The sequence below is a fragment of the Molothrus aeneus genome, chromosome 9, assembly GCF_037042795.1.
Source record: "Molothrus aeneus isolate 106 chromosome 9, BPBGC_Maene_1.0, whole genome shotgun sequence".
Lineage (NCBI taxonomy): Eukaryota > Metazoa > Chordata > Aves > Passeriformes > Icteridae > Molothrus > Molothrus aeneus.
Genome location: NC_089654.1, coordinates 5851444 through 5879385, shown reverse-complemented (window position 1 = coordinate 5879385; position 27942 = coordinate 5851444). Strand labels below are relative to the sequence as shown.

Here is a 27942-nt window from a genome sequence, read left to right as displayed (position 1 = left end):
TTGACTTCCAGTCAGCTAACAGAGGAAAATAGGTGATGGAGAGAGATTATGTGCCCAGGGTGTCTGGCATAGACTGATGGGATGGCCTTATGTCCCTGTGCACATACAGGGCCTGTGTGTTCTCAAGCACTGGTACCAAAGGGAGGTGAGCTTGGGTTCCTGGAGTGGCTCAGTGTTGCACTACTCACAGCAGAGCTGGGGTCAAGGGCCACTGCTCTGTGCTACTACTGCTTCTTCTGTCAAAGCAGTTGGAAGAGCACTGATACATCTTTATAAATTTAATTTCTCTCCAGCGTTTGGGTTTCCTGTTTAAATGCTCTATGTATTCTGCCTTTTTTTTTTTTTTTTTGCTTATGGTGATCCAAAGCTTCTCCATATTCCTTACTTGTCATCTGTGTGAGAGCCATAACCACTGACTTCACATGAACATGCTTTAAAGATCAGGAGTACAAAGTTACATCTTTATTTGGAGATTTGTACAGAAAAACGACCCAGTGGAATAGTTAGAAATGCAGTCCAAGGCAAGGAGCTAAGTGCACAGAATGGTGTCATAAAAATAATCCTAAGAAATCAGTGGATCTCCAGACACTCAAGGGGAAGCAGGACGGGTTATTTGCCGGTGAACCGAGGCGGTCGCTTCTCCCTGAAGGCAGCCATCCCTTCCTGACGGTCTTTGGTGGGAATATTCTACATGAGAAAAAAAATAAAACACAGGTATGTTTTCCATTTACAACTCTGATGTGTTTTTAAGTCCTGACTAATTTGGCAGTAGTGGTGTAAGTCTTAAGATTGCTTTTCTTTTAATGATACATAAAATTCCATGTTTTGCAATTAGGAAAAAAAGAGACAGGGTTGCAGTGTAAGTTTGTAGAGTAGCTCACAAACAAAGCACCTAAGAAAAAACCCATAGATCTATATAGGAAAACAGTTTTCCCATAATCTTCATACTTCATCATCTTAAAATAGGCTGAGAGACACATTATATTGTAGTATTGTAAAACCCTGTATTGTTCCATTAGCTGAGAAAGGTGAATGCTCTCAAAATTTGCCACAGTGAACTTCAGGAGGAATTATTTTGAATTTATTAAACTAAAACCATTTGTAAAACTCATTCTATAACTAACATACAGTTGTTCCTTTCAGGAATGAATTCTGAAGGCAGATTACCTGGGCATAACACATCCCCTCAATAGCCATCCCTGATGCAATGTCAACCTGGGAAGGAGAGGAAAGGTGTGAGGTTTGTCTGAAGTGCAGCCCTCAAAGCTACTCCAGAGCTCTCAAATCAATCAGAGCAGTCAGTCACTCTCAAACAGTCATAGTAAGTGATCTTCACTCCAAATTACAAGTACAGTATTACTATCTGTAGAAAAAAAAATCCTGCCATTTTACTTCTAAAGAAATCTTTTAAAACCTCTGAAATGTTTTTAAGTGTCTGATAAAAATTTTATAACTCATCTGTTCTAAACATTTTACTGTAGTAATTTGTAAGAGCTGCTACTCTTTGCATTCACTTCAGTATTTAAACAAAATAATTATTACCTCCATTCCTTTGTTTATTGCCAGTTTTCCCATTTTCACAGCAAACGGTGCCTTTATTAAAAACAAAAAACAAACCACAACAAATACTTTAAAATAATTAAATTCACAATAATTTATAACAGATTGATTGTTATATTATTATTTTGCTCCAAATGACATCTTGGTCTACAGAAATCTGCAGTAAGTTAATAAGTATTTTATAAAAATCAATTTGGTGTTGTCTGCAGTTCACAGATGAACACGGTGTGAGTTTCAATGTCCTGCAGGTCTGTGTGGCTGCAGCTGGGGGCTAAACCTGCCCTGTGGGTTAAGCAGCTGGATGTTAACACTTGTTCCAACAGAAACTGCACTCACAAAAAGGAACAGACTTAAAAAGACTTAAAGATCAGGAACCACGACTTCAGTATTTCAGAGAAAGGAATTTCAGGTGTTTGTTTGCTCTCTTAAGGGGAGCACAAACACTGTGTTTACATTGGTCCCATGAGCAATGCACTTACCTGGGGCAGGATTTCTTTAGCCAAAGTTAAAGCTCTCTGGTAAGCTGCATCTCCCTCGCTGTTCTGTGGCACTGAGTGATTTACCAGCCCCATGGAGGCTGCCTGTTCTCCATCAACCTGTCTGCCAGTGAAAATGAGTTCCTTGGCAAGGCCTATTCCAACACATCTGGGCAGGCGCTGGGTTCCACCTTAGGACAACGGGGAAAACACCATTTTCCATTTCTGACAAATGCCTCACTAGTATTTTGTCTCCTTATAAAAGCAAGAACCTTAAAAAATAAAGGGATCATATGTTTTTTTAATAACTACAAGCTGAAGATGTTAACATTTTGAGAGGCATCTGAAAGACTTCAGTATTTTGATAAAAAAGAAAAGGTATAAAGGGACTTTCCTACATTCAGAGGAAGTCTGAGACAGAACTCTTGATTCATAGATCTCTTTCGTGACTGTAAGATGCTACTTCTAATTTACATTCAAAACACTTCAAGTGTTCACGAACACACTCTAATGGCAAAATATTTACAATACAACTGAGAAAGTGAGATTTAATGAATATTAATGAAGGTTTAATGAAGGTTAAGATTTAATGAAGGTTACCTGCTCCAGGCAGAAGTCCTCGTGTGGTCTCAATAAGGCCCATTTTAGCTGATGAAGCTATAGAAAAAAAATAAATGTAGAGTTAGCTACATTTTGATTTGTATAACTAGAACTTTTCCAGATTGAACTGATCAATAAAATTAGAAACTGTCAATACTGAGCTGGAACTCCATTTCTCCGGGTAGCCAGAAAGTCTGAATACTACAGTACTTACCCCATATCTGTCTCAAGTCTGCTTACCCAAGTGTAGCAATTTTAGCTGGAAAAATGAACCTCACTCCCTGCTAGATAAAATATAATGGACGGAGGCACAGAAACAGAAGAAATAAGTCTTGCAACCCAAACTGATTTAAGCTGGGAAGGTTAGATCTAGCTAGAGTATATCTGATCCAGTATAAAGTTACTATAACTATTCAATCCTACTAATAAATAGTTTTCTAAAGGAATCCTAATCTTACCTAAAAATAGGTTTTACTTTTTAAGCACAGGAACTACTTTCCAAATAACTAAATGTCACCATTTCTGTACAGCCTTCTCTTGAATTTCTCTCAAGCTTCTGGACTCCATTAACAATCCCCTGTCACGTGTGTAAGTTCTCTTTAAAATGCAGCCATCAGTTACCAGGAGGTTGCTCCAGTGAGCAGCACAAACCTGCCACGCGGAGGTCACAGGCCAGGGCCAGCTCTAATCCTCCACCCAAGGCGTAGCCATCGATTGCAGCGATCGTGGGCACAGGCAGGGCAGCTGCAGAACAGAGCACAGATTGCACAGTTGTGTTCCACAAGTTCTGTTTCGCATGGCTCTGGAATTTAAATCCTTACGTTCTAAAGCTTTCAGTTCAGAATTGCTCAAGGACTCGTTTTCTCCTGCCACAAATTTCTTGGCCTGGAAACAGTAATAAAAACTATCTTCTTGCACTTCTGCCTTCTTTGTAAGAATGCAAAACATGCTTCTTCCATGCAAAGAAGCTTGCAAACAAAGTACTGCAATGCAAAACAGAATCAATCCTCTCCTTGCAAATTTATGACATGAATATTCATCTGTTGCAGTTAGTTAAACAGCCAAAGAGAAGACACCATCCCTAGGCCCTGTCACAACACTCGGTTTTTGTGGTGCTTTTGTTAGCCAAGGCTCCTGAAAACAGTAAACACTGTTTAACTAGGTTACCTCATAGCTGAGGAGCTTGATGTACCTGGAGATTAGCTTTTTTTAAATACTCAGGCAGCTGGATGCAAACTTCTGAGGTGAGCTGGTTCTCTGTTGTAACCATCCCTCTGACTGCTCCTGTCATTTTTTAAAAATTACTGCAATTCTGATTGGTATTTTAGACAGATTTTACTTTGGTACTTCTTTCTAGTGAGAGCAGAATAATTCATAAATAGGGGAAGAAAACTCCTTGCAGAAGCTCATATTCATTTTGTAAAGAAAAAGAAAAGAGAGGTGAGGGAGTTGTAGATAACAACCCCCCTGACATTGCACAAATCCATTTAGCAAATCCATTCAGAGATTCAAATCCATGTTCTTAGGTCTGTGCCACATTTTGAGTGTTTCTGAACATGTACTGGAAGTGGGACAACCAACACAGCACTTGCCTCCCAAGCATTCCACAGAAGTGTGGAATAAATTAATCCTCTCTCGGGTCAGGTATTTATTACATAGGTGTGTATGTGCTTTATTGTGCATAAGAAACACATCTTGTCCTTGGAGGGGCAGCAGGATGGGATTTAATTCTAATTGGATCTTTCTTTCAGGCATAAGCTGAAGCCATTTGGAAAGCTACTCCTAGGTGGATAACCTGCTGGTTATCCCCTCCTACAGCATTTCTAAATGTTTCACTACAAGTGGTCTAGAATAGATTTTCCAACTGATCTAATCCTTTTACCTATTTCATCCATAAGATTTCTCAGTCTTCTAACAAACTCTCCAACTTCTGCATCATCCATCTTTGCACGTTCCTTTAAATCTGCTCCTAAATAAAGGAGAAAAAGGTTGGAATCCAGGAAAAGACATCTGAAATGTTCCCTCCTGTCCCTCTCAGAGGACAGACCATTTAAAAAGTCTGGGATACAGCATTCCAGTTAAGTAAGGTCCATGGAAGTTGGAGTGTGGACATTTGGGCTGCAGCAGTAACGAGAGTACCCCTCTGTGCCCTTTTGGCATATTTATTTTAATTTCCTTTAGCACTCATTTCCAAGTGCATGATCTGATTGGCACACAGCCCTAAGAGCCACCACATTTTCTGAGAATGGTTTGCAGAGCCTTGCTACTGACCTGCACAGAACACTCCTTTCACCTGGCTCTTGAACACCACCACCCGCACCTGCTCATCGAAGCGCAGCTGTTCCAGGGCACTGAACAGCTATGGGGGAGGGAGTGCACACAAGAGAAGAAAAATTTTAGGCATGTGGATATATACTGAAATGATAGCAAGTTCCTAATCTATGCTAGAAGTGTTTTGGGTTTTTTCCCTGCAGGTGCCAGAAAATTCATGGAAATCATGTCAGTAGAACCTGTGGGGTTTTCCACTACAAATTCAGAATGACACATTTCCCCATCTCTTTTTTCCTTCCACTCATAGATGAACCTTTGCTGTATCTAAAATTCCCTTCCTGTCCAGGAACGAGCCAGACTTTCTATAGGATGTGTCATCCTTGAACAGATCACCTGCTAAGGTGTGACAATGAGTATGCTTTTGTTGTAATGACACAAGTAAGGACATTAACTTGCATCTGAGTTAACTTCAATAAATTAACTTAAAGTAGCTAACTTAAATAACCCAGATATCCCTGCCCACATCTAAGGCAGTAACTGTTACATTCTGTTTTTCTCAAGGTTCACCTGTCTTGTCCCAATCATCTGCCCTTCATCATGAGATAAGGGTTTTTTTTAGATTTCCCACAACTATTCTCACTGCAGTTAGTTATTGATTGTGGTTCCAAACACACTCACAGGCCAGGCCCATACTCACTTCATTTACAAATACTTTTCCCAGTGAATTTCTCGCGTGGGGTCGGTTCATTAGGATTTCAGCAATACCTTAGTAATAGGAGACAATTTCAGTTATACTTCATTTAGTTCTCTGACACAGTAATTCAACTGGGAATAATATCTGCTTATGCTGCATCTTCTCCTTCCTGAAAATGCATATAAAGTATATTCTAAAACAATCGGTTATTTTAAAATTGGAGGTGGCACACCATGTCTACAAAACTCAGTTATGCAGAACAACTGTAAATTCAGTAGGCCTGTAAAAGACTATGAGGAAGCAGACTTTTAGAAAATGATCAGGACATCCAAGAACATATACCTTAGAATTACTGCAGAAATGGGAAAAAAAAAAAAAAACAAGCAACAAACCAGAGCCCAAATGGTCCATCTTAGGTTTCTCCTTTGAATGTTATTTATTTTTTATTGTACAGTCTTGCTGTGTTCAAGTACATTCCCTAATGAAGGAAACCATCCTCTTGGGATTGCTGTTTGCATGAGAACAGCACAGACAGGTCACACTCAGTTCATGTTCCAGAACCATTTTGAAAGTGAACTCCATTTAATTTCAACATTATAAGCTCATCAGCAGAAAGGACTCTACTCAAAGTTCCTAAGTCCAAGCAGAAAAATAAAACCACAACATCTACCTACTTCTTAGCACATGTGATTTGTAAATTATTATCCAATGGCTTCTGTATGCTTTGGAGAGAAAAAAACCCACATCTTCTGTATTTTTGTCTGGACTTCTGCTCACTTCCCAAGCCTTAACATTGGAAGATGCTGTTGCTGTGCTGTAGGTGCACAGCCGTACCTTGCACCTGCCTTGCTTGGTCTTTCTGCCGTGCTGGAAGGTCTCTGTTTATTCCTCTGCCTATGGCCGTGGCCAGCTGCTGAACCAGAGATGTGTGGCACTGGAACGGAGACACGAGTGAACAGCGGGAACCAGCAAAGGAAATGTACAGCTGGTAACTACCTAATGTCTTTGTAACCAGCAAAATACCAAGAACTGTTCATAAACTCCTGCAACAGTTACACAGAAAGTAAATCCCGGGCAATCTGAGCCAAACCTCAAACTACTTCGTGGTTCTCATGGATAAATGTGTCAAGGTGTCTTTATCACTGCTGTTAGAAAAATGTTAATGCTATTAGAAAAATCTAAAGTATGCAAACCAGAACTTCCTGCGTTGAGGTCGCATGCACACATAATTTTAGGGGGAGAAAAGTATCTAACTATTCATTCTGCAGCAGCGTTTTGAAAAATAGCATCAAGGCATTACTGAAAGCAGAACAACAAGGAGCGCCCCGGGCTCGGCAGGGCTGTCACCCAGCGTGCGGGGGGACACACGGCCGCGCTCACGCCAGGCCGAGCTGTTTCCGCCGGGAACGGCAGAAACGGAGCCGCGCTCCGAGTCCGGCACTCACCGCCGCCGGCCGCGCTCAGCAGCACCTCCGCGCCCCGCGGCGCCGCGGCCGCGCCCGCCCGGCCCCGCGCCCCGCGCAGCGCCGCGGGCACCGCCCGCCACAGCCGCAGCATGGCCATGGCCGCCGCCGGAACCGGCACGGGCCGGGCTCCGCCTCCCGGGGAACGGCCCCCGCCGGGAGCCGGCAGCGCTGACAGCCCGCTGCAGGGGAGCGAGGGAGGAGCCGCGAGGTGGGAAACAAGGGCGCCACCGCAAACAGCACCGCCAGGAGCTTGGCTGGAGTTGGCACCTCCTGGGCGGGGTGCAGCCAGGTCTGTGGGAGGCAGGAGGTGATTTGCATTCTGCCCGAGCCGTGGAGATCCCCAAGGATGACGGAGTGAGGGAAGGGGGAAGTTGAGTGGATGAAGGGTCAGATATTCAGGTCTCTCTGTAAATAAATCTGTAGGTAACAAGCAGCATTTCAGAAAAAGAGAAGGATCTCGTCACGTATCCATCCCAAAGACATCTCTAGAGGAAAAGAATTACAGAGCCACAGGATCAATTGGGTTGGAAAAGACCTCTGAGACCATCAAGTACTGCCTATGACTGATCACCACCTTGTCCCCCAAACCATGGCACTGAGTGCCACGTCCAGTCTTTCCTTAAACACCTCCAGAGATGGTGACTCTCTGCCCAGAGCACCTCCCTGGGCAGCCCATTCCAATATTTTGGCACCCTTACTGTGATGAAATTCTTCCTAATGTCCAACCTAAACCTCCTCTAGTGCGACTTTAGGCCATTTCTCTCATGCTGTCCCTTGTTCCCTGGGAGCAGAGCCTGACCCCCAGGGTGAGGAGCTGTGGAGAGCAGCAAGGGCCCTCCGAGCCTCCTTTTCCCCCGGCTGAACGCCCCCAGCTCCCTCAGCTGCTCCTCGCAGGACTTGTACTCCAGACCCTTCACCATCTTCACTGCCCCCCTCTGGAGAAGCAGCGAACTTCATTGCACGTCCTCTTTGGGAAAACGTCTGCTAGTCGCCGGGATGGGGGAATTCAGGGGGATAAGCAGGGATGTTTGTAAGACCGGCCATGGCTGCGCTTTGGGCAGGGACACCCGGCCCGTGCTGCAATGGGGGCGCTGCGCCTTTAAGGGGCGGGTCCATGGGGCCCGGCCCCCGGGCGCTCGCTCCGCCCCCGCCCCGGTGTCGCTGAGGGCCCGCGGGACACGGCGACAGCAGCGGGAGAAGGAGGGATCGTCCCGCCGCGATCGCCATCATGCAGCGCCGGGTGTTCGTAGTGGGCGTCGGCATGACCAAGGTACCGGCACCCGTCTGTGCGCGGGGGGACCCGGCCCGCGCCAGGCCGGCCTCGCCGCGCCCCCCGGCTGTCCGCTGAGGGGGAAGTGCTGAGGGGGAAGTGCTGAGGGGGAAGTGCTGCGGGAGCCGCCCGCGCCCTCCCCGGCGCGGCTGGAGCCCCTCACGGGACGCGGTGGCTCCTCGGGAGCGCGCTGGCACAGCCCGGTCACGGCCCGGCGGCAGCGGCTCCGCGCAAAGTTCACCCTCGCTCGGGTGCGGGGGAGGCCGGACCCCGGCCAAGGTGAACGTGGTGCTCTGCAGAGCGGGTCGATACAGCAGCCCTGCAGCGAGCACGGTGTCCCCGTGTCCCTGTGTCCCCACAGCCGCTGGCCCCGGGCCCGTCCCAGGACAGGGCTCAGGGCAGGGTCTGTCCTGGGGCCTTTCTCTTCCTGTCCCTGGGGTTGTGAGCGCACGGTTCGCCCCGCTCAGCTCCTCCGCAGCTCCCCGGGAGGAAGTGGAGCCAGGTGGGCGTGGGGCTCCTCTACCAAGTAACAAGTGATGGGACAAGAGGAATTGGCCTCAAGTTTCCACAAGGCATGATTAAGGCTAGAATTAGGATTAAGCAAAATTCCTTCACCGAAAGGGTTGTCAAACCCAGGAATAGGCAGCCTGGGTTTGTAAGTGCTGGGGTAACAGTTGGACTTGATCTTTAAGGTCTTTTCCTACCTAAACGACTTTATGATTTTCAAAGAAGAACATTAAAAAAAAAACATTTTTGGCATGATAGATGAATCTTAAGACAGCTTTGACATTTGCCAGGGTAATCAGAAACTCCTCCTCCTGCCCACCTTTTAAATAATAGCTTTTTGTCTTGTTGCTGCACGGGTACCTCTCCAGCATGCGATATGATAGGGGAGGAATTGAGAGGTTAAAGGCAATTCTGTTAATTGTGTTTACTAGACTAGATCACAGAATGTAGTAATAGAAATTATTGAGCTCACTTATGATATCCTCATGGAAGAGACAAGTAAAACCTGTCAGGCACCATATTGTATCTTAAGTATTTTACAATGAAATCTTTTAGGACTGTAATCCTTCTATTTGATTAACATTAATGATGTAATGACTGCTAAAATTTGTTATATCTTCTGACAACAGCAGTCCACGTTTCCTGTGTGTTTAACTGTCAGTTCCCCAGTGCTCTGCATTTTCAGGAGTGGATCATCTCAGTTACCACTTGAGCATGACTTGAGGAATTGTCAGGACTCTTCTCCTCTCTGTTAGCCCAAGCAGTATCAATACAGACTTCTACAATGACCAACTCACCAACTGTTTTTTCTTATGACCTTTGCTGTGTAGGTTCTCTGTCTAAATGAATGAAAGGAGGCTCTGCAGAAAGTACAGCCAAGTGGTACGAATGGCTGGAGTCAGGGACATAAGCAGAAGGAGGCAGCAAATTGACTTTCATATGCTCACAGGGGACATCAAATAATTTGTAGGATTATAAGTAGTTAGCATGAGGATTTCTTTTAGCAGTGACACTTTTTGTTAGTGATGTAAAAATGCAAACCACATGTACTTGTGATGGTCTCTAATGAGTTACACTGCAAAGAAAATAGAAATGTCACCTCTACTCCAATGTTGAGGAGTAAGGTATGATAAATTCTCTACAAAGAACAAACATTTTCTTGTTACAAATAGGATTATAAGAAAAAAAAAAAAGAAAAAAAAGTAAGGGAAGTATTTATCAGAGCTTCAATGAATATTATGATGAATTGGTGAAGATTACAGTTATTCTCTGTCCCACCCACAGGCTTTGGACAGGATTATTGTCCATCTCCATAGTCATGGATCTTCTTTAACAGTGACCAGAAATGGCTCTCAGTTCCCATAAAGTTGCACTATTTTCTCCTTTTTGCCATTGCAGGGTCTGGCAGCAGCACTTGGGAATTGTAAAGATTTTGTACATGCACTTTTGGGTCAATGAAATTACATTTTTTTGCATTATTTAAAACTTATTTCTAAATTAAATTTAAAGCTTTTAAATATACCAATTTGAGCAAAATATGAATTAAATCTCATGGTGATTTATTCTCAGCTTGTTTTCCTTCTTTTTCTCTTGCCAGTTTTCAAAGCCTAGTGAGAAGTGTGCTGATTATCCTGACATGGCTAAGGAAGCAGGTAATTTAGTAATAAAGCGTTTGGTTTGATTGCTGATGTTTTTTTAGGTCTTACAGCCAATAGTTTTATTACACACGTGAAGGAAAAGCTACTGGTTAATAAATAGATACATCTAAAAAACAGATTTAAAACTCAGACCACTTTCAGCAAATCCATAGCTGACCTGTCCAGGTCAGCCCTTCCAGGCTGAAGTCAGCAGGATAGCTTAAAACTGGATTGTGCACTTAAATAATTGAATACTTACCTATATTATTGGGATGAACAACCTTGGGCATGAGCACAGAATTGATTGAATGAAATTTTCTGATAAAGAAGCTTGTTCAGAACTCAAAATACTGTGAAATTGTCCTTATGAGAATGAAGTTGTCCTTATGAGGTACAAGACCATATTTGTACCATATAATAAGGAATCTCTACAACTCTCATTTGTGAATGCAAGACTCATACATACTACTCTAGGTTTGTTTGTTGTGGTTGTGAGAGCTGATTTTTTTTTTAAATTTTACCTTAAATTTTAAACTTTTTTTCCAACTTTTAAACTTTTTTTTTTTTTTAGGCCAGGCAGCTTTAGCTGATGCTGGGATTCCTTATTCAGCAGTGAAGCAGGCGTGTGTGGGTTATGTTTATGGTGAGTATTGTTTGATTGGGATGTGACTTCTGCGACAATTGCAGGCTGCTAGGTAGATAAAGTATGAGGAATGGCATCAAGAAACTTTCTATTATGGGGAAATCTATTTCTGTTCCAAAAAGCTTTTTCTATTTACTTTCCTTCTGGTTCTCTATCAGCAATTGTGTTGTGGCAACTGAAGTAGAGTCAGTCTGCTGTGGTACCTAGAGCAGCTCCCAAGCCACACCTCTGGGACCCTTCTGTCCAGTCCAGTTATGTCCCTTTGATTCACAGCCTGTGAAACAGAAACAGGACAAACCTTTCTGGTTTTAAAATCTGAGGAGTTTCATCTTGTTTCTGAGGTTCTTTACTGTGGATACCTGAGAGCCATTCTCAAGGTGACAGCTCAGAAGTTCAGGATTACAGTTTAATTGGTAGCATTGCACATACTGGCAGCAAAAGCAGAACTTTTGTTAGTTTGTGCCTTATTTTAATGTTGTGTTTCCATTTGAAGGTGACTCAACCTCTGGGCAGAGGGCAATCTACCATGGTCTGGGTCTAACTGGCATTCCCATCATCAATGTTAACAACAACTGTGCTACTGGAGCCACTGCTTTGTTCATGGCCAGACAGCTTGTAGAAGGAGGTGGGTTGTTCTGCTCTGTGACCTCAGAGATGCAGTAGGATGGTGTATGAGGGTGTACCTGTCTTTTCCTGTGTCATGTCCTGAGTATAAACCTAATCAGTTCTGCCAGTTTAGTGTTTCTGCAGTAATTGTTTGCAGGAGTGCAGAACAAGTGGCATTAGAGTACTGCAGGCACTAAAAGAAGAATCTGCTAAAAAGCTTAGCTTTTTTCTTTTAGCTTGAAGTTACTTCAAGTGTTTAACTACCACGTTTTTGGAAGGGAGGGGAGAGAGCAGGCTGACAGACCTGCTTTGAACCATCAGATTAGTCTTTCCTCCTATTTTTGCAGTTGGTTTGTGGACTTTGATACTTTCTTGCACTGATGCTGATGTTTCTGTACTGACAACCATAGTAACACTGTGTATGATTGTTTAGTATTTGTAACTGAGACATAAATGCTTGCTTGTCTATGAGAGTTGCTGTCAGACAGTTAAGAATAAAGCCCAGTGCTGTAGTGATCTTTCATTCTTAGGTATCAATATCTTTGTATCAATATCTTGTCCATCTTAATGTAACTCTTTCAAAAATGAAGGAGGAAGGAAGAGCAGCTGGCAGGTGTTTCTGTACATATCTTGTAATGGAATAGTTGTTAGTACCCAGTGTCTTTTATAATCACATTGTGCTTTAAATAGCCACATATTTTATTTTATTTTAAGGTTTGGCAGACTGTGTTCTGGCACTTGGCTTTGAGAGGATGGCAAAAGGATCTCTTGCTTCAGGTGTAAGTGTCTGAAACACTTGATATGCTTCTGTTTGTACATGAGATGCACTTCTTCCTCATTCTCTGAGATGTATTATCAATAACACCACTTGCTTTACTGTGTTCCTGTAGATGATGACAAAAGAAACCATTAGTTTGATCTAAATAATCTTTTAGTGAGTTCTGTGATTCTGATGGCAGCTATGACATACTATAAAAAAGTAATTCTAAAACATTCCATGCAAAATCCATGTGTCATGTTTGTTCTATTTAGCCAAGATTATGTTAAAGGCTGGGTTAGTGGGGGAAAAGGAAAATACCAGATAAAATGCTGAAGCTTTGAGTAACTGAAGTGCCTTTCTCAACAACAGCAAATCAAAGAAAGATTCTGGCTCTGCTGCTCTGATGCTTACTCAGTTGACATCTTAACACACTCTCCCAAAAACTGAGGGCTTCTTGACTCTTATTTGTTTTTACTGGAGAAGTGTGTGTGGGTTTGTTTGTATTTTGCCTTAAGGCAAGCAATATTAGAGCCCATATGTCATTTAACTGCAGAACTGCCAAATTCGATAATATATTCAAGAGGTTTGGGTGAAAAATGTTAAATTTAGCAAGTGATAAAAATGAGAAAGAGTTATCTTTTAACATGCTTTACAATATTTCATCTAAGCTTAATTGAAAATACTACTAGAGTATTAATTTTATAACTTAAAGCTATGTAAATGGTAGGATTTTAAGTGAGGTGAAAAATACCTAAAGTCCCCTGCTGAAAATAGTGACTGTGATTAAAATCATGTAGCAGTGATTCTTGCCATGAATCAGTGCAGTGGTTATAATGTCAAGCATTTTCTGCTTATTTCCTTTTTTTTATAGCTGGGAAATTATCTATACTTCTGATCATGTCTCTGAAGTGCAGCATACTGCCCAGGGACTTGTTAAAATATTAGAAAAACCTATCATTTGTTTGAAATCTGTGACAGTTTTGTCATGATGCTGGGAAAAAAAAAAGAAATTATGATTTGCTTTGTATTTCTGTTTTCAGTTTGCAGACAGAACTAATCCTATGGACAAACATTTGGAAATTATGATAAATAAATATGGCCTAGCAAGTGCTCCAGTGGCACCTCAGATGTTTGCAAGCGCTGGCAAAGAACATATGGAGAAATATGGTCTGTTAAAATACATTTTTTCATTGTCTTCTCTCTATGAAGTGATTTAAAAGTAATAGGATTTTGTTTTATGAAATGATAGCATTAAGGTTGCATAACTCCCTGCATTTTATCCCTGTGCCTTAGGATAGGTAGATGGGCATGGGGCTGAACTGTTTGGCAAAAGCTGTTGGGTATTTGATTTGATTTAATACCTAGTACAAGGCTGCTGCCACTGCTGTTTGCTACCCCTGACCAGACAAGGAAATTGGCTCCAAGGTAACAGCCTGGCCTGTTGTGCATCTTTTATTTGCACTTTTAGGCTATTATACGAAAAAAAAATATAGACTTAGACTCTACAATTTCACTGCAGCTGTTTTGCACTGATAGGAAAATGATCATTTAAGTTCCAGTAGTAGAATAATACATCAAATAAAATGCACTTGCTTTCTGTGTTTTTATGTCAGACTTAAATATGCAAGTGGGTTGTTCTGTCAGCTAAAACTCAGCCATGTTTAGTAGTCTTTATCTAATTTTGAAACCTCAGGTGAGATCTAAGGAAAGTCTTCATAACAATGTGTCTCTTGTAAAGATGCTTGTAAAGGTCAGATTCTTATATGACACAATATTTAAACTGTTATGTCAGCACTGTTTGAGCAAACAAAGTATTTAAACACAGGGTTTTTTTCCCCTTTTCAGGGACAAATCCAGAATACTTTGCGAAAATTGCATGGAAGAACCACAGCCATTCAACCAACAACCCGTGAGTCACGTGCTCTGCCTCTATTGTCAACATCCCTGCTTGCTAAAAAAATTCATTCACAACAAAGTAGTATTTTTAGAATATGTTCAGAATATTTTCAGCATATATTCATTAATATGGAATGAGAAAAGAAATAAATTATTCTAGAAATATATGAAAAACTAATTCTCTATCCAGTGCCTTATACTTTGTAAAGAGAGCTCTATAGCTGCCTAATAGTGTGATATTGGTATGTGTACTGCTCAGTCTGAGATGGCACCTGTGTGTTTCCCTTAGGTATTCCCAGTTCCAAAAGGAGTACACGTTAGATGAAGTTCTGCATTCTCGCAAAATTTTTGATTACTTGACTGTCTTACAGTGTTGGTAAGGAGAGGACTTTGCATTGTGAAATAGATCTTGATGTTAAGACAAATATGGTAGGACATTTGTTTAAATAAAGTCTGTTTGAGTGTTAATTATAATTTACAGATTGCTTTAGGTAAAACTTTCTATAAATAAATGTGGAAAATCTGAAATGACAAAACACTAGGTACTTGCTCTCAGTGTAATACAGTGAGCTGAAAGAAGTTTTGTACTTTGGGGTTCTAATGTAATTCTGTTCTTTTACTAACGTGCATCCATTGCTGTTAACTGCTAATTCTTCCCTTCAGCCTTTCCTAAGCACTCCTGGAGGGTGTATATATGTTTATATATGTTTATAGCCAAGTAGAAGCTTTGATTTGTCCTAAATTGAAAAACCTTAATGACACATTTCTATTTTGACGTAATGATTTTCAAATGTCTGCTATAAATATTACTGAAAGTGTCCAGTAAGCACTGATGGAATTTATAGTTTCAGTGGTAGCAGCCAAAGAAAGTGGAATTTTGTTTGTTGGGTTTTTTTGTATGCATTAAAAGATAAATCTATGGAAGATCAACAGTCTAATGAAGATTGACATTACTGATTTAGAACAATAACATCATTATTTTTCTTTCAATCAGTCCAACATCAAATGGTGCTGCAGCTGCAGTTTTGGCTAATGAGGAGTTTGTGAAAAGGCACCAATTGCAGCCAAAAGCTGTGGAAATTCTAGCACAGGTGATGGCTACTGATTATCCAAGCACATTTGAAGGAAACAGTTGTATGAGGATGGTAGGTTTACAATTCTGTATTCCCTGGTACTCATTGGGGTGGTTTTTCTGAGGTTTTTTGTTTATGGTTTTGGGTTGGCATTTTGTGGGGTTTTTTTGTTTGATTTTGGGTTTTTTTAAGTACCTGCAAGTGCTAGTGATGCTATAAACATTTTCATGTCAGTGAGCAAACATATTATGCTGTGTGGTGAATGTAAAATTGATTTCATTTGGACAGGTATGGAATAAGCAAAGAGTATGATTGTGGAATGATAATAAGTAACTTATAAACAGGCTATCAGAAACCTGGTTTTTAACCAATTATTTACAGGCTGTTTTTTAAACAACTTTACAGCAAAAGAAAATTCCTTTAATTTTTCTCTTTATAATAGTAATGGAATTTAAAACAATCAGGTGGATCATAGAAAAAGGTTACAGTGCAATTTGAGGATTTGTTTCAAGGCTGTTGGTCTGAGTCATGCAAAGGAACAATTTGGGTTGTGATCAAGGTTAAGGAAATAGAGGATATTCCCCAGAAAGGTTTTGCATGCCAGCAATAAGCCTTAGAACATGTTATTTCTTTCCAGACAATTTTTATTGTATGAATATCAAACTCTGACATGTGATGCATTAAAATAAATCAGAATACCATCTCCTTCTTTCACTGACCAGCTCTCTAGAAGCACAGTTAAGTGTAAAAATTAAACTGTGAGCTATACTTCTGTAATGATATTTTAACATAGAATTTTTCCTTTTTTTTCAGGTTGGCTATGACATGACTAAAAATGCCGCACAAAAATGTTTTGAAAAAGCAGGGCTGAAACCTACAGATGTTGATGTGATTGAACTTCATGACTGCTTCTCAGTTAATGAGTTCATCACCTATGAAGCTCTGGGACTGTGTCCAGAAGGTAATAGCAGCAATGGAGATAATTGTTTTATTAAAATGGAAAGCACCAAGAATACCCAAATTAAGAACTCCTGTGATCTCAGGCCCCTTTTTTGGAGCTGCATTCTATCATAATCTTACCCCAAGATTTCCCTCCATCTGCATATTTCCTTTTAAGAAGATAAATATAGGACAAGAATTGCCTGTGGGGGGCCTTAGCCAGTCACTGATCTTTGAAACATCTTTGCCTCAGATTTATTGGCAAATTGTCAATGTGCATCTAAAGTCAACTGTGTAACAATGCTCAGATTAGTTTAATGTCAGTGAATTTGTAACAGATTCAATGGCAGCAGAATTTAGCTCTGTGTCTGTAAGTAAAATCATTAAAGTTTTCTGCTGAAGAGGGTTTTTTATGGTTTCAAATAAATAATGCATTGAACTGCTATTTCAGTTCATGATGTATTTAAATTGTAAACATATTCTTGTTTTGCAAAGATTATCATCTGATATTATCTTTCTCTAATTTGTTTTTAACTAACTGTGAGGAAATACCATATTCTGGCACTAGGTGGTATATTAAGTCTGAGCTTTCTTACTGAAGCAGACATGGAACTCCAGGAAGACTTATGTGTTTGCCTTTTAATATCTGCATTCTACTGTCATTTTTGCTGACAAAATGCAAAAATGGTAAATGTTTGACATATTTAAACAGGTGCATTAAGCTCTTTAGGTTCATTCCTTTAATTGATGCAGCGTAATCCTGGTGGTACTTGTCTATTTGACTAATTAGCCTTGTGCATGGTTATTTAATACTGCTGCTCTCACAACCCTTTGTCAGTCTGGCCTTAATAGTATATGAGACTTATCTTGGAATGATAGATAATTAGGCATAAAGATTAATGAAATGGCACAAGCCACTGTGGATTTAGATGGGCAAATCTAACCTGGTATTCTCATTTAATGGCACCATGGAGCAATGACAGATCTTTTTTACACTTCAGTGTTAATGTAGGCTGGAGAAGCTGGTACAAGAATAAATGAGTAAGAGCCTGGTTAACAGGGAGAATTGTCTGTAGTCTGGAAAGCTAAATAATTCTGAATATTAGTCTTCTGAGTGGTTTTATTCACTATTTTAATGTCTTAATACAGCCCAAGGTACCATTAGTTGGCCTTTGTGGCAAGGGTTTGTGTTCAGCTTGGTGCTCACATTCAAAGTCCTGGGGGTCACAAATTACAATTTACAAAAAATGTAATTATCACTGCAGTTTCATGAACAAAATATAAATAGCTTCATTATACTGATTACATTATAATGCTGTATACACCAACAGAACAATTCAGCTGCAAATTAAAAACAAATTTTGTACCAAATGCTTCTCTTCCATGTTATGCTTTCTCCAATGGTATGAGCAAGTCTCATTAATGTAGTTTGGCCAATTTTTGCTCTTTGTAAAAGATGAGCTGTAACATTTCCTAGGGTTTGACTGACATGTAGCACCTCTGGTAAGTTACAGGAGAACTGAAAAATCACTTACAAATACAAAAAGAACATTTTTCTTACATGAATACTGTTTTATAGGAAGAGCATGTGACCTGATCGACAGAGGAGACAATACTTATGGAGGAAAATGGGTTATTAATCCCAGTGGTGGGTTGATTTCCAAGGGACACCCTCTTGGTGCCACAGGTATGCAAAACCTTCATTTAATCATACCCATTATATAAGAGATACAGCTCTTGAGCAGGCAGGTGCTTCCCACCTGTGCTTGAAATGTGAGGGCCTCAAAGCTTCTTCCCTCAAGTCTTCTTTCCAAATAATCCAAGTGTTGGAGCAGGGTAACACAGCTTAATCTTCCTAAATAATTGCTCAATAGTACAACTTCTGAATAATATTTGAATAACTGTTCTAATATGATGTCATCCTTTAAAATTCTGGTTTTGGAGATTTTTCCTGCCTCTGAATAGCCTGTACCATTGTTAGCTGTACTAGAGCCTATTTTGTTAAGTCTTGGATGTCAAAATATTTATCTGATGTTTACAACAGAAGCTCACTTGGTCACCATTTCCCAGCAACATAGGTTTCCCCTTTTTTTTGTTTGTTTTGGTTTGGTTTTTTTTTTTCCTTTCTTTAAACTGCTGTTCTTGTTTCTAAATGAGTTGGCTCTTGGACAAAATGTGTTGGATTTGTGAAGATAATTCACCCTCCTTGGGTGAATTTGGAAATAAGAAGTTATCAGAAAACTGGAGAAGATGAAACCTTGTGAAACACCAAATCTTAATCTAAACAGTTGTAACAGTGAGCTACAATATGCAGTTAAGTGTGGGGGCCAGAGGAAGTGTTAGGAAACTTTGGAGGAAAAGGGTTCCAGATAATGAGACTGTGGATATCTGTAACAGAGTGAGAGTATTGCATTGCCAGGTTTATGTTAATTTTTGTCAGTTACACAGTGATAGAAGCAGAGGCACTTTGTGCCATTCTTGCTTCTCCAGTGCCGTGGGATGGAGGAAGAGTCAGTAAAATGCAGAAAATGACAAGTCTTAGCCTGTCAGCTTCATTTCCCTTGGAAACAGTCTTGAGGCCAGTTACATGCTAAGCAAGGGTCATGTAAATCCTCTGAAATATCCAAACCATTGCAGGGCAGGCTGTACCACAGTGCACACCTCTCCTTGAGGCTGAGAGAATGTGAATGAAACCTGTTCATTCTCATCTAGGACTGGAATTTTAAAACTTCTTAACTTCTTCATAATGTGTCAGTTGGCAACATGTACAGTTCTGTACATGAAGTGCAGACTGCTTGTCTGCCTTGTCCAAGGACCTGTGCATTGTCCAGGGGAAGGGAAAGGAAGGGATGGGGGAAAGGAGAAAAGTGTGAGGAATGTGCAGAGAAGGGCAATGGAGCTGGGGAAAGGTCTGGAGCACAAATCCTGTGAGGAATTCCTGGGGGGACTCAGTTTGGAGAAGAGGAGGCTCAGGGGGAACTTTCTCATTCTCTCCAACTCCCTGGAAGAAGGGTTGTAGCCAGAGGATGAAAGGATACAGCCTCAAGCTGTGCTAGGGAGGTTTAGGCTGGGCATCCAGAGGAATTCTGACACAGAAAGGATGGTTAAACATTGGAATGGGCTGCCTGGGTGGTGGGGGAGAGCTGAAGGAAGGACATGACCCACTCGGTGCTTGGTCCTGGGCTGGTCTCGATGGTCTCGGAGCTCTTTTCCAACCGAATGAACTCCGGGATTCTCCTGGAGCGGGCCTGGCTGCAGAGAGGGCTGATGGCATGGCAGAGGGTGAACATAATCACAGAGGGTCAGGGCTGCCGTGCAGAGGGATTCCCCTTCCTTTGGGTTTCCCAGGGACATCCAGTTCTGTGAAAAATGCCAATCACTTGTTTTTAAAATTCTAAAAGTTTAATAGTAATGAAATGGTTCTAAAAATAGTAATACACTTAGAGTAATAATAATTTGGACAATTTGAGTCAGGACAATATGAGACAATAGATACAAAGAGTTACACACAGTCCGGGTACCTTTTTCTGGGCAGCACGAGCCTGAAAAAGGACCCCCGTAAACAAGGGATTAACCCTTAAAAGCAATAGCCTGTTGCATATTCATACACTTCATACATGATGCATAAATTCCATTCAAACACAGGATTCTGTCTGATCAGTGGTCAGCTTCTTCCTCTGAATCCTAACAGTGCCTTCAAGGCGGGAAGAAGTTCCTTTCTTCTGATAAGAGGGCAATAAATTCTTTCTCTCTGAAAGATTTAGATGTCCTGTGGCTGCTATCTCGCTGCGAGTCCTTTCTTTAAAAAAAGTATCCTACATAGCATTGTTTCCATTTTAACATTTTTTATAACCTAAAACTATATTTAACACACTACTTAAGAGAATTAATACAGCATTACTTTCTAACACAGCACATATAATATTCACTTTAACATTTGCGAAAAGCCAGTCATAAAATGCATGCATTTTTCACCAGTTCCCTAGCTGGGAGTTTCCCCGAGCCCGTTCCCGGGTGCGCGGCGGGCAGGCCGCGGGCTGAGCCGGCTCTGCGCTCGATGTTTCAGGGCTGGCGCAGTGCGCGGAGCTGTGCTGGCAGCTGCGCGGGCTGGCGGGGCGGCGCCAGGTGCCGGGGGCGAAGGTCGCGCTGCAGCACAACCTGGGGCTCGGCGGCGCCGTGGTGGTGACGCTCTTCAGGATGGGCTTCCCCCGGGACAGCAGGTGAGCCGGGGCTGACACACGCCGGGGGCTCGCCCGGCACGGGGCTCGCCGCGGCTGCGCCGCCAGGCCTTCCGGAGCGCTCGGCTGGGGCTGCACGGAGCGCGGGGACAGCGCTGCCGGCCCAGCCTGGCTGTCCTGCTGCCTGCGCCCTCACGACTTCGTTCTTTTGGAGTTACTGCCGCTGCTCAAGGGGGAGATTGCCCTGTAAATTAAACACTGCTGTGTTCCTGCAGCACTGCACGTCTGTACTGAGGTTAAAATTCACACACTCTCGTGTCACATTGAGCACTGAGAGTTATTGAAAAGCTCGCACCGGCTTGTAGAAATGGCTCATGTGGAGCCATTCCTCAATGAGGAAGAGCGATGTTCCGAGGAAAAAAGCCACCAAATAAAAACCAGTCCGAGAATAAAACAAGACACATTAAAAGCGACTAATTGAAACTAGGTATCTGCCAAAACCAGCGAGACATTCATGGGAGCAGAGAAACCACTGCTTTCATTGCTAGAATTGTTACTGGTTTAGCTCTGTGAAGGATTGCTTTCAGCCCTGTTTCATGTGATACTGTAATAATTCCTTAGAGTTCTGGGCTGTTACTCGCTACAGATTGTGCTCTTGCAATTGTAGCATATTCCAGAATGGGAGAACACTGATATGAAGGTGTCTGCATTCTGCTGGAACTCAGTGCTCAAATGGACAGGAATTGAGAGAAAACACTTAAAATTTATATTCTGGTATTTCAGGGGACACTTACGATACAGTTCCCTTTACATTTTCAATTTCAGCTTTCCTTAGAAAGGCCTGGTTATTGTGGGTATTATGGCTTTTAAAGCTCAATCCCAGTGCTTTGTTTTCTCTGAAAACCCATGAACAGCAGAATTTATCATACACTGGCCTTTCAGAAAGAAACACACCCCTCCCTCCCTCCCTCCCAGCTGATATTTCTAACATCTGTTTCAGCTAAACCTGTGCAATTCCTGGGAGGTGACAATATAACCTGTGGAAGAGGTGATGAGAGAGAAGCCACTGAACTTTGAAGGGCTGCAGCAGTGATTTTTTGTGGTGTCAGGAGTGATAATTCTGTCTCTTTTTTAATCCATAAGAGGTTGTACCATGTGAGGAAAAATATGTCTTCTGAGGGATTCTCTTCAAACATGTTCACGTAACTTGTCAGTGGGTGTTGGTACAGTTTTACATCTGAAGGGAAAAGACTGTTACAGGGAGTACACCTTTTCCCATTGCTTTGAGCTTTGTCTTTAAAAATACTGTCACTTCATGGAAAATGTTGCTATTTTTATATCATCAGCCTTGAGGTGCTGCTAGAAGTAATCCTTCCTGTCAGAGAGAGCTTTTCATATACAGATAATATTTCTCCTGAAGAAACTTAAGTCTAATTTACTGTAGCTCATTTCACCTTCACTGGTGTTCAGGATTTTTAAAATACTGTTTTAAGTACAACTCAACCCAGAAAAATCTTAGCAACGCTCATTTCATCTTATCCTAGAGAAGCTTAAAGCCCCTTAGTTCTCCCAAAGGCTCTGTGTGGGAGATCCCTGACACAGGGAGTTGCACCAATGTGTGTCAGACTTTGGAATGGAACAGAGTGGCTGATGTGCCCCTTATGTAACTGAGTGATGATGTGCATTGTGAAATTAAGGGAAAGGTGGTGAAACTCCATGTTTATGGAGATCCTTCACACCAGTTTCCTACAATACAGTCAGTCACTGGTTCCAGATCAGGCCTGTGGCTTTAGTAATAGCTGGTAAGAATGTGAATCAAGGCAGCAGGACTTGATCAGTTTTGCATTAGTTTTTGAAACAGTTCTGCTTTTTGTTTGGTGGCTTTTTCTGAACTTTACAGTGTCCATCCTGTTAGTACAGCCTTGGTTTATTAGCAAAATGGATGTGTCTCCTTAGACAAGACAGTGCCCACTCTGGCCACCCTGTCACACATCTGCAGGGCAGTGTCACTGCCACCCCAGTAAGTTCCAGCAGCATTTCCTGAGCAATTCTATCACTTCAGCAGTATCAACCCTGACCACCGTTCTGGGCTCTGCTGCCACGAGGTGGTGATAGCAGGGAACCTGTTCCTCCTGCTCCTTAAATTGCCATTTCTTAGGACATTTCTCTATACCTTGGCTCTGTGTGACCCTGCAGGAATCAAGAATTGGGTTTCATATTGCTATCAGGCAATGCAGGGTGATTTCTCCAGAGTATCAGGAATAAGATTAATGATTTACTTCCATTGTAAAATTAATCTTCAGTTCATCCACACAGAACACCCAGATATCTGGAGTGATTGTAATTCAGGCTATCAAGAGAGCAAGCTTCACTTTGATACCAGAGTTGCTTTGTACTAATGAAATGTTCCTTGCTGGTGTTAGGCCCATTGGTGGTCATTTGAAGATGTTGAAAATGTGATTTAAAGTGTTTAAATTAATGGGGTTTTTGTTTCAGCAATGGCCGCATTGCAGCTGTGCCTCTCAGTGCAGCAGTTGATGGATTTAAAGCACACCTGGTCTTCAAAGAGATTGAAAAGAAGCTCCAAGAGGTATCTGGCTACTTCTTTTACCTACAACAGGATTTTAATTGATAACAGAATGTGTGTGAAGCCTGTTGGGAATGTATTAGCATCCACCACTTCTTCGGGACTGCTCATTGAAATAAATGCTATAGATTGGATTTTGTAATTTTTACAATTCTTTGTAAAAGAAGCCTTTTACACTGTGCCATGATTTTAAGTTACCTTTTTCCCAGATAGTTACTACCTGCATAAGGATACTTCAGTGGAGGCAAGTTTAGATTGTAGGTGAGGAGCTTGCTAACTAACCAAAGAACTTTGTGTTTGGGATTAGGTGCTTGCCTTTTAAGTGTGATTAGAAGAAGAAATTGCATTTTGTCAAACTCATGTCAGGACAAGGCTATTAGAACTATTCTTAGTTTAATAGATTTCAATATAGACAGTCAAAGTTTGATTTTTTGTTTGTTTAGATTTTTTTGATGGTTGTTTAAATGATGCCTAGTGGGAGGAATAGATATTTTTATGTTAGTAGAAATGGTGAAGGTTTTTAATTACTTTTGTTAAATTAAGACTAACTGAAAATTATGTTGAAGTAAATTACTTTCTCATTCCATGGTCATTACAGGAAGGAGAGCAATTTGTTAAGAAAATTGGTGGAATCTTTGCCTTCAAAGTAAAAGATGGTCCTGGTGGGAAAGAAGCAACTTGGATAGTAGATGTGAAAAATGGTAAAGGCTCTGTGGCAGTTAATTCAGGTCAGTGCTCTTTTATTATGTCATTCAGAACACACATAAAACTAATGAATACAGACTCATATTCTGTTCAGGTTGTAGTGACCTTGAGCAAAAATTATGTAGAGCTACCTTAATTTTAAACTTTCTAATTACTGACACTTTTAATCCATGGTGTTTTGGCCAAGAACTAAACAGCTTCTATTCGGAATCTGTCTGGAGATAATAGTGTATTTTCTGAGAGGCTACAGACAGATCTGTGATGTGATTTCACAGGAATCAGAATGAAAACAAAAAAAGTGAAAATCAAACCTCAGGGATTTTGTTGCTCTCACCTCTTAAAATTTGGGCCAAAAATGTAATTTGTAGCTGTTTCTTCAGTTGCTTTGTTGGAGACACTGGTAAGCAGTAAACTGGTCTGCCTTGTCAGGTTACTTCTCTGCAGGTAGTTAAACAACAAAACTTGATTGGTTTCAGTGCTGTATCAGCTGACATAAACTTCCAGTTCCATTTTGAAATAAGAAACAGACTGGGTGGTGTTGGGGAGCCCCATAAAAATATTGAGAACACAAGATTTGTACCCTTGCCATGAAAATGTCTTGTCACAAATCTGAAGTCACACATCCTAGTAATGAAAATGAAAAAAAAAAAACAAACCCAAAGGCAAGAGCCAGTCCTCAAAATCTGGTATATCCATGAACCTGCAACACAAACTTTTAATTAAAAACATGATGGGGATTTGATTCAGAAATTCACTGTTATGTTATTACAAAAAGAAGACCACAGTCTTCTGTTGCATGGGCAGCAATTTGTCAAAGATTTCAATCTAATAATGAGTGAAGGAAAAGATGTGTGCAGATTTTAGCCCTTTGGTTTACATATCAGTATTTACATCAGAGTTTATTAAAACAAATTTTCAGCTTTAGTAAGAAGATCCTAGAAACTTCTGTACTTGAAAGACTTCAAATGAGTGCTTTCAGAATGCACACGTTGTTCCCATGGAAGGAGAGGGCAGGAAATGCCTGAAATGTCAGTAATGAACATCTTAAGAGAGTGTCCCAGTGGAAAACTCATCTATTCCAAGCTGATCTTCATACTAGCAAATATAAGCTTGATAAAGCTGAAAAATGCTTATCAGTGCTTGCAATGAACATTCTGTCTGGATACAGGTAATTGTTATTGATTTTCAATGAATTAATTTGCTTAGCTTTTCAGGAAGGCCCATCTTTCTCCACTGTTGAGGTGCTCTGTGCTACAAGGTGGCCCAGCTGCCTCTTGCTGGTATTGTTTTAATGGCTCTTGCTTGTACATACTTCAGATATCATTTGCTGACCTGTGGTCTGAAGGGATGCTCCACACAGTTGTAACTCCTATAAGTGTTTCATTTCTGAGTTTGAGTCTTCATTCTTCTCCTGTCTTGCAGATAAGAAGGCAGATTGTACAATCACCATGGCTGACACTGATCTGCTGGCACTCATGACTGGCAAAATGAACCCTCAGACAGTAAGTACAGCAAAGATTACCTGATCAGGGAACAGGTTGGTTTGTTTTGAATGTGTTTAAGTTGAAATAATTTGAATGTTTTCATCCAAAACTGCCATGGCTGATCTGAAAAATGACAATTTTTGGTGTGCTCTGAACACATCACTCAAAGTGAGATTCATCAAGAAGGACAGGGATGTGTGTCAGATAGCCTGCAGGGATGTGGCCTGTGTTATATCCCAGAATATAATCCCAGATATAATAGTGCTTGGTTTGCAGAGAAGAGGCAATCCTGTTTTTGCAACATGCCATGAGAAAGGCCCACATTCCTTCTTTCTTTGGAGGGTTTTACCCCCATATCTGACATTAGTGTAAGGAGTCACCTTGATGCTGAAGAGTAGAAATTGAGCTGAGCATCCACTGAATGCCTGTCATTTTTCGTTGTTGGGTGGTGAGTTTGGGGGGGTTTTGTTTGGTTGATTAGTTTCATTTCTTTTTTTTATCCCTCTATGCACCAAAAGCAGTCATAGTGTACAAGTAAACCAGATGTTTAAGTTAATTTTAAGTTGCTGTTCTGTGCTTCCAAATTTGAAGTGCTCTGGGTAACTGTTTCAAGATTTTGGTCTGGTAATCATGGGGTAAATTTTGCAAACTGAAACGTGTCTAGGAGAAGTTTTAAGATAAAACACATTATAGAAATGTTGTAATATCCATGTAGAAAATTCAGAAGCAACTCCAGCTTTACATCTACATTTTGGATATTTTGGTGCATGCAGTTTATCTCCTTACAAGGTCTGGAGGAAAAAATCCAAATTTTCTGCATGTCTGCTTTACAAACAGACATTTGTAAAATTGAATTGATCAGGAACAAAGCCAGTTGAGGCTGAGGAAGATTGAGCTAAGAAATCAGTTATGGCACCTACTGTCACTGTGGCTTTATAGTCTGCAGTTGGATTAATGAGCTTGTCTGCTATGAGCAGTCACCACCCAACCATGGGCTGTTCTGCCTGCTCCACGTACAGGCCCATGGCTGTGATAATCTGAGAAACAAGCAAGTTTATTCTCTTTAGGTATCAAAAATACAATACAACTTCCTCAGCTTGCTGTTCTGCAGTCAGACAATACATTTATTGCTGGATGTGAGGTGCCAGAACTGTTGGAAATACCAAACTGCTCATCCATAATAAGCCATAACTGTCTGGAGGGGTGCATTTGGGATAATAGGTTGTATTGCATTTCACAGAATTTCTCTTTCTTTTCAGGCATTCTTTCAAGGCAAATTGAAGATTTCTGGGAACATGGGCATGGCAATGAAACTTCAGAATCTACAGCTTCAGCCAGGCAAAGCTAAACTTTGAGCTCAGTAGAGTAAATAGTCAGTACTTGATATTCTTGACAAAAAAGTAGAATTAAACTAGACGTTATCAATAATATGGCACAGCCTGGGTTTGATTGGACCTCTCTCACCTAAATTCTGTGGTTAGAGACCTTAAATCTCTTAACAATTTCCATCAGTTTCTCTATGGCTGAGCTTGAGGCACTAACATTTAAAATGGTACATGGTGGGGCTTTGTGACAGCTTTTGTTCTAATCAGTATGGACAATTTGTAAAAATTAGAGCTGAATTAGACTGCTTACTGTTGTTGAGATTAGGTGGGTAGGAAGAGAGGAAAGTTATAAATAGTTTGGCATATCAATGAAATGAGTTGCATTTTATAAAGGTTGTGATAGCAGATCATACAAATGCTTTCTGACTTCCATTCTCTCCAATTTGCTGCTGCTTAACATTAAAATGATCTTGTAAAGGGGATCTCTAACATTTTTTTAGAATAGGAATTTGCTATAAAATACTTTTCTTATTACTACTTTGGAATTAAAAAATAAACAAAATATCCAGAAGTAAGCAGGAACTAGAATGCTGCTTTGAGGTTCACAGGATTTGATAATACTTCACCTTGAGAACAGATTAGATTTGCCAGGAGAGCAGAGAGGGAGGATAACCAATATGTTACCTGGTTTCTCCTGGTAAAAGCTGGTGTTGATCATGATGAAACTCTTGTCAGTTATGTAAAAGCTTTAAGTTCTGTTTTGGGAAAATGTATTCTGGTTGGAAGTTTAATAGAAAATTAAATATACTTTTTCTGTTCTTCTGTGTGTCTCTTGGTCAGATTTTTAAGCGTGGATTTCATGTTAATGTACTGAACTGAGGATTTTATTCAGGTTGTCACAAAGGACACCTGCAGGCATCCACCTTTTCCTCCTCAGGCACTAAAAACTTCATCCATAAACTTCATCTCAGTCCAGGAGACACATCTCACATCCTCACATACTTGGGCTATGGCTGAGGAGCTTACACTGAAACTTTCACTTCCCTGGCTTAACGAAAGTAATAATAAAAAAGAGCAAATTCAGGCCAATCATTCTGCCTCCTGCTGGGAATGGTGACAGATTGCTGAGCAGTTAGAATGGCTCTACTGCATCAGACCAAAAATCCTTCTGGCCCCCTGGATTCTCTCCCTGTTGGTACATTGGAAGAGGAAGATGGCCAATCATCTGTTTACTCAGAGTACTTTCCTAACTGCCACTGTCTTTT

General features: G+C 41.1%; 2 protein-coding genes across 2 annotated transcripts; one reads left to right on the top strand and one right to left on the bottom strand.

Moving 5' to 3' along the window:
- Positions 1–432: 432 nt before the first annotated feature.
- On the bottom strand, positions 433–7085 carry ECHDC2 (enoyl-CoA hydratase domain containing 2). The gene is made up of 10 exons (XM_066555558.1): positions 7047–7085; positions 5605–5672; positions 4908–4995; positions 4519–4605; positions 3288–3380; positions 2637–2693; positions 2040–2227; positions 1543–1593; positions 1168–1215; positions 433–687 (listed from the first exon to the last, which is right to left on the bottom strand). Exons 2-10 carry the CDS (start codon positions 5653–5655, stop codon positions 610–612), a joined length of 741 nt encoding a protein of 246 aa, XP_066411655.1. The 5' UTR covers positions 5656–5672; positions 7047–7085; the 3' UTR covers positions 433–609.
- Positions 7086–8223: 1138 nt separating this feature from the next.
- Positions 8224–27499, top strand: SCP2 (sterol carrier protein 2). Its single transcript, XM_066555918.1, has 16 exons — positions 8224–8337; positions 10442–10496; positions 11053–11124; positions 11618–11749; positions 12445–12509; positions 13531–13657; positions 14336–14399; positions 14676–14762; positions 15381–15531; positions 16273–16420; positions 17978–18085; positions 20465–20618; positions 23073–23166; positions 23762–23891; positions 25291–25370; positions 26612–27499. The coding sequence occupies exons 1-16, from the start codon at positions 8296–8298 to the stop codon at positions 26705–26707; spliced, it is 1605 nt and encodes a 534-aa protein (XP_066412015.1). The 5' UTR covers positions 8224–8295; the 3' UTR covers positions 26708–27499.
- The last annotated feature ends 443 nt before the right edge of the window (positions 27500–27942 follow it).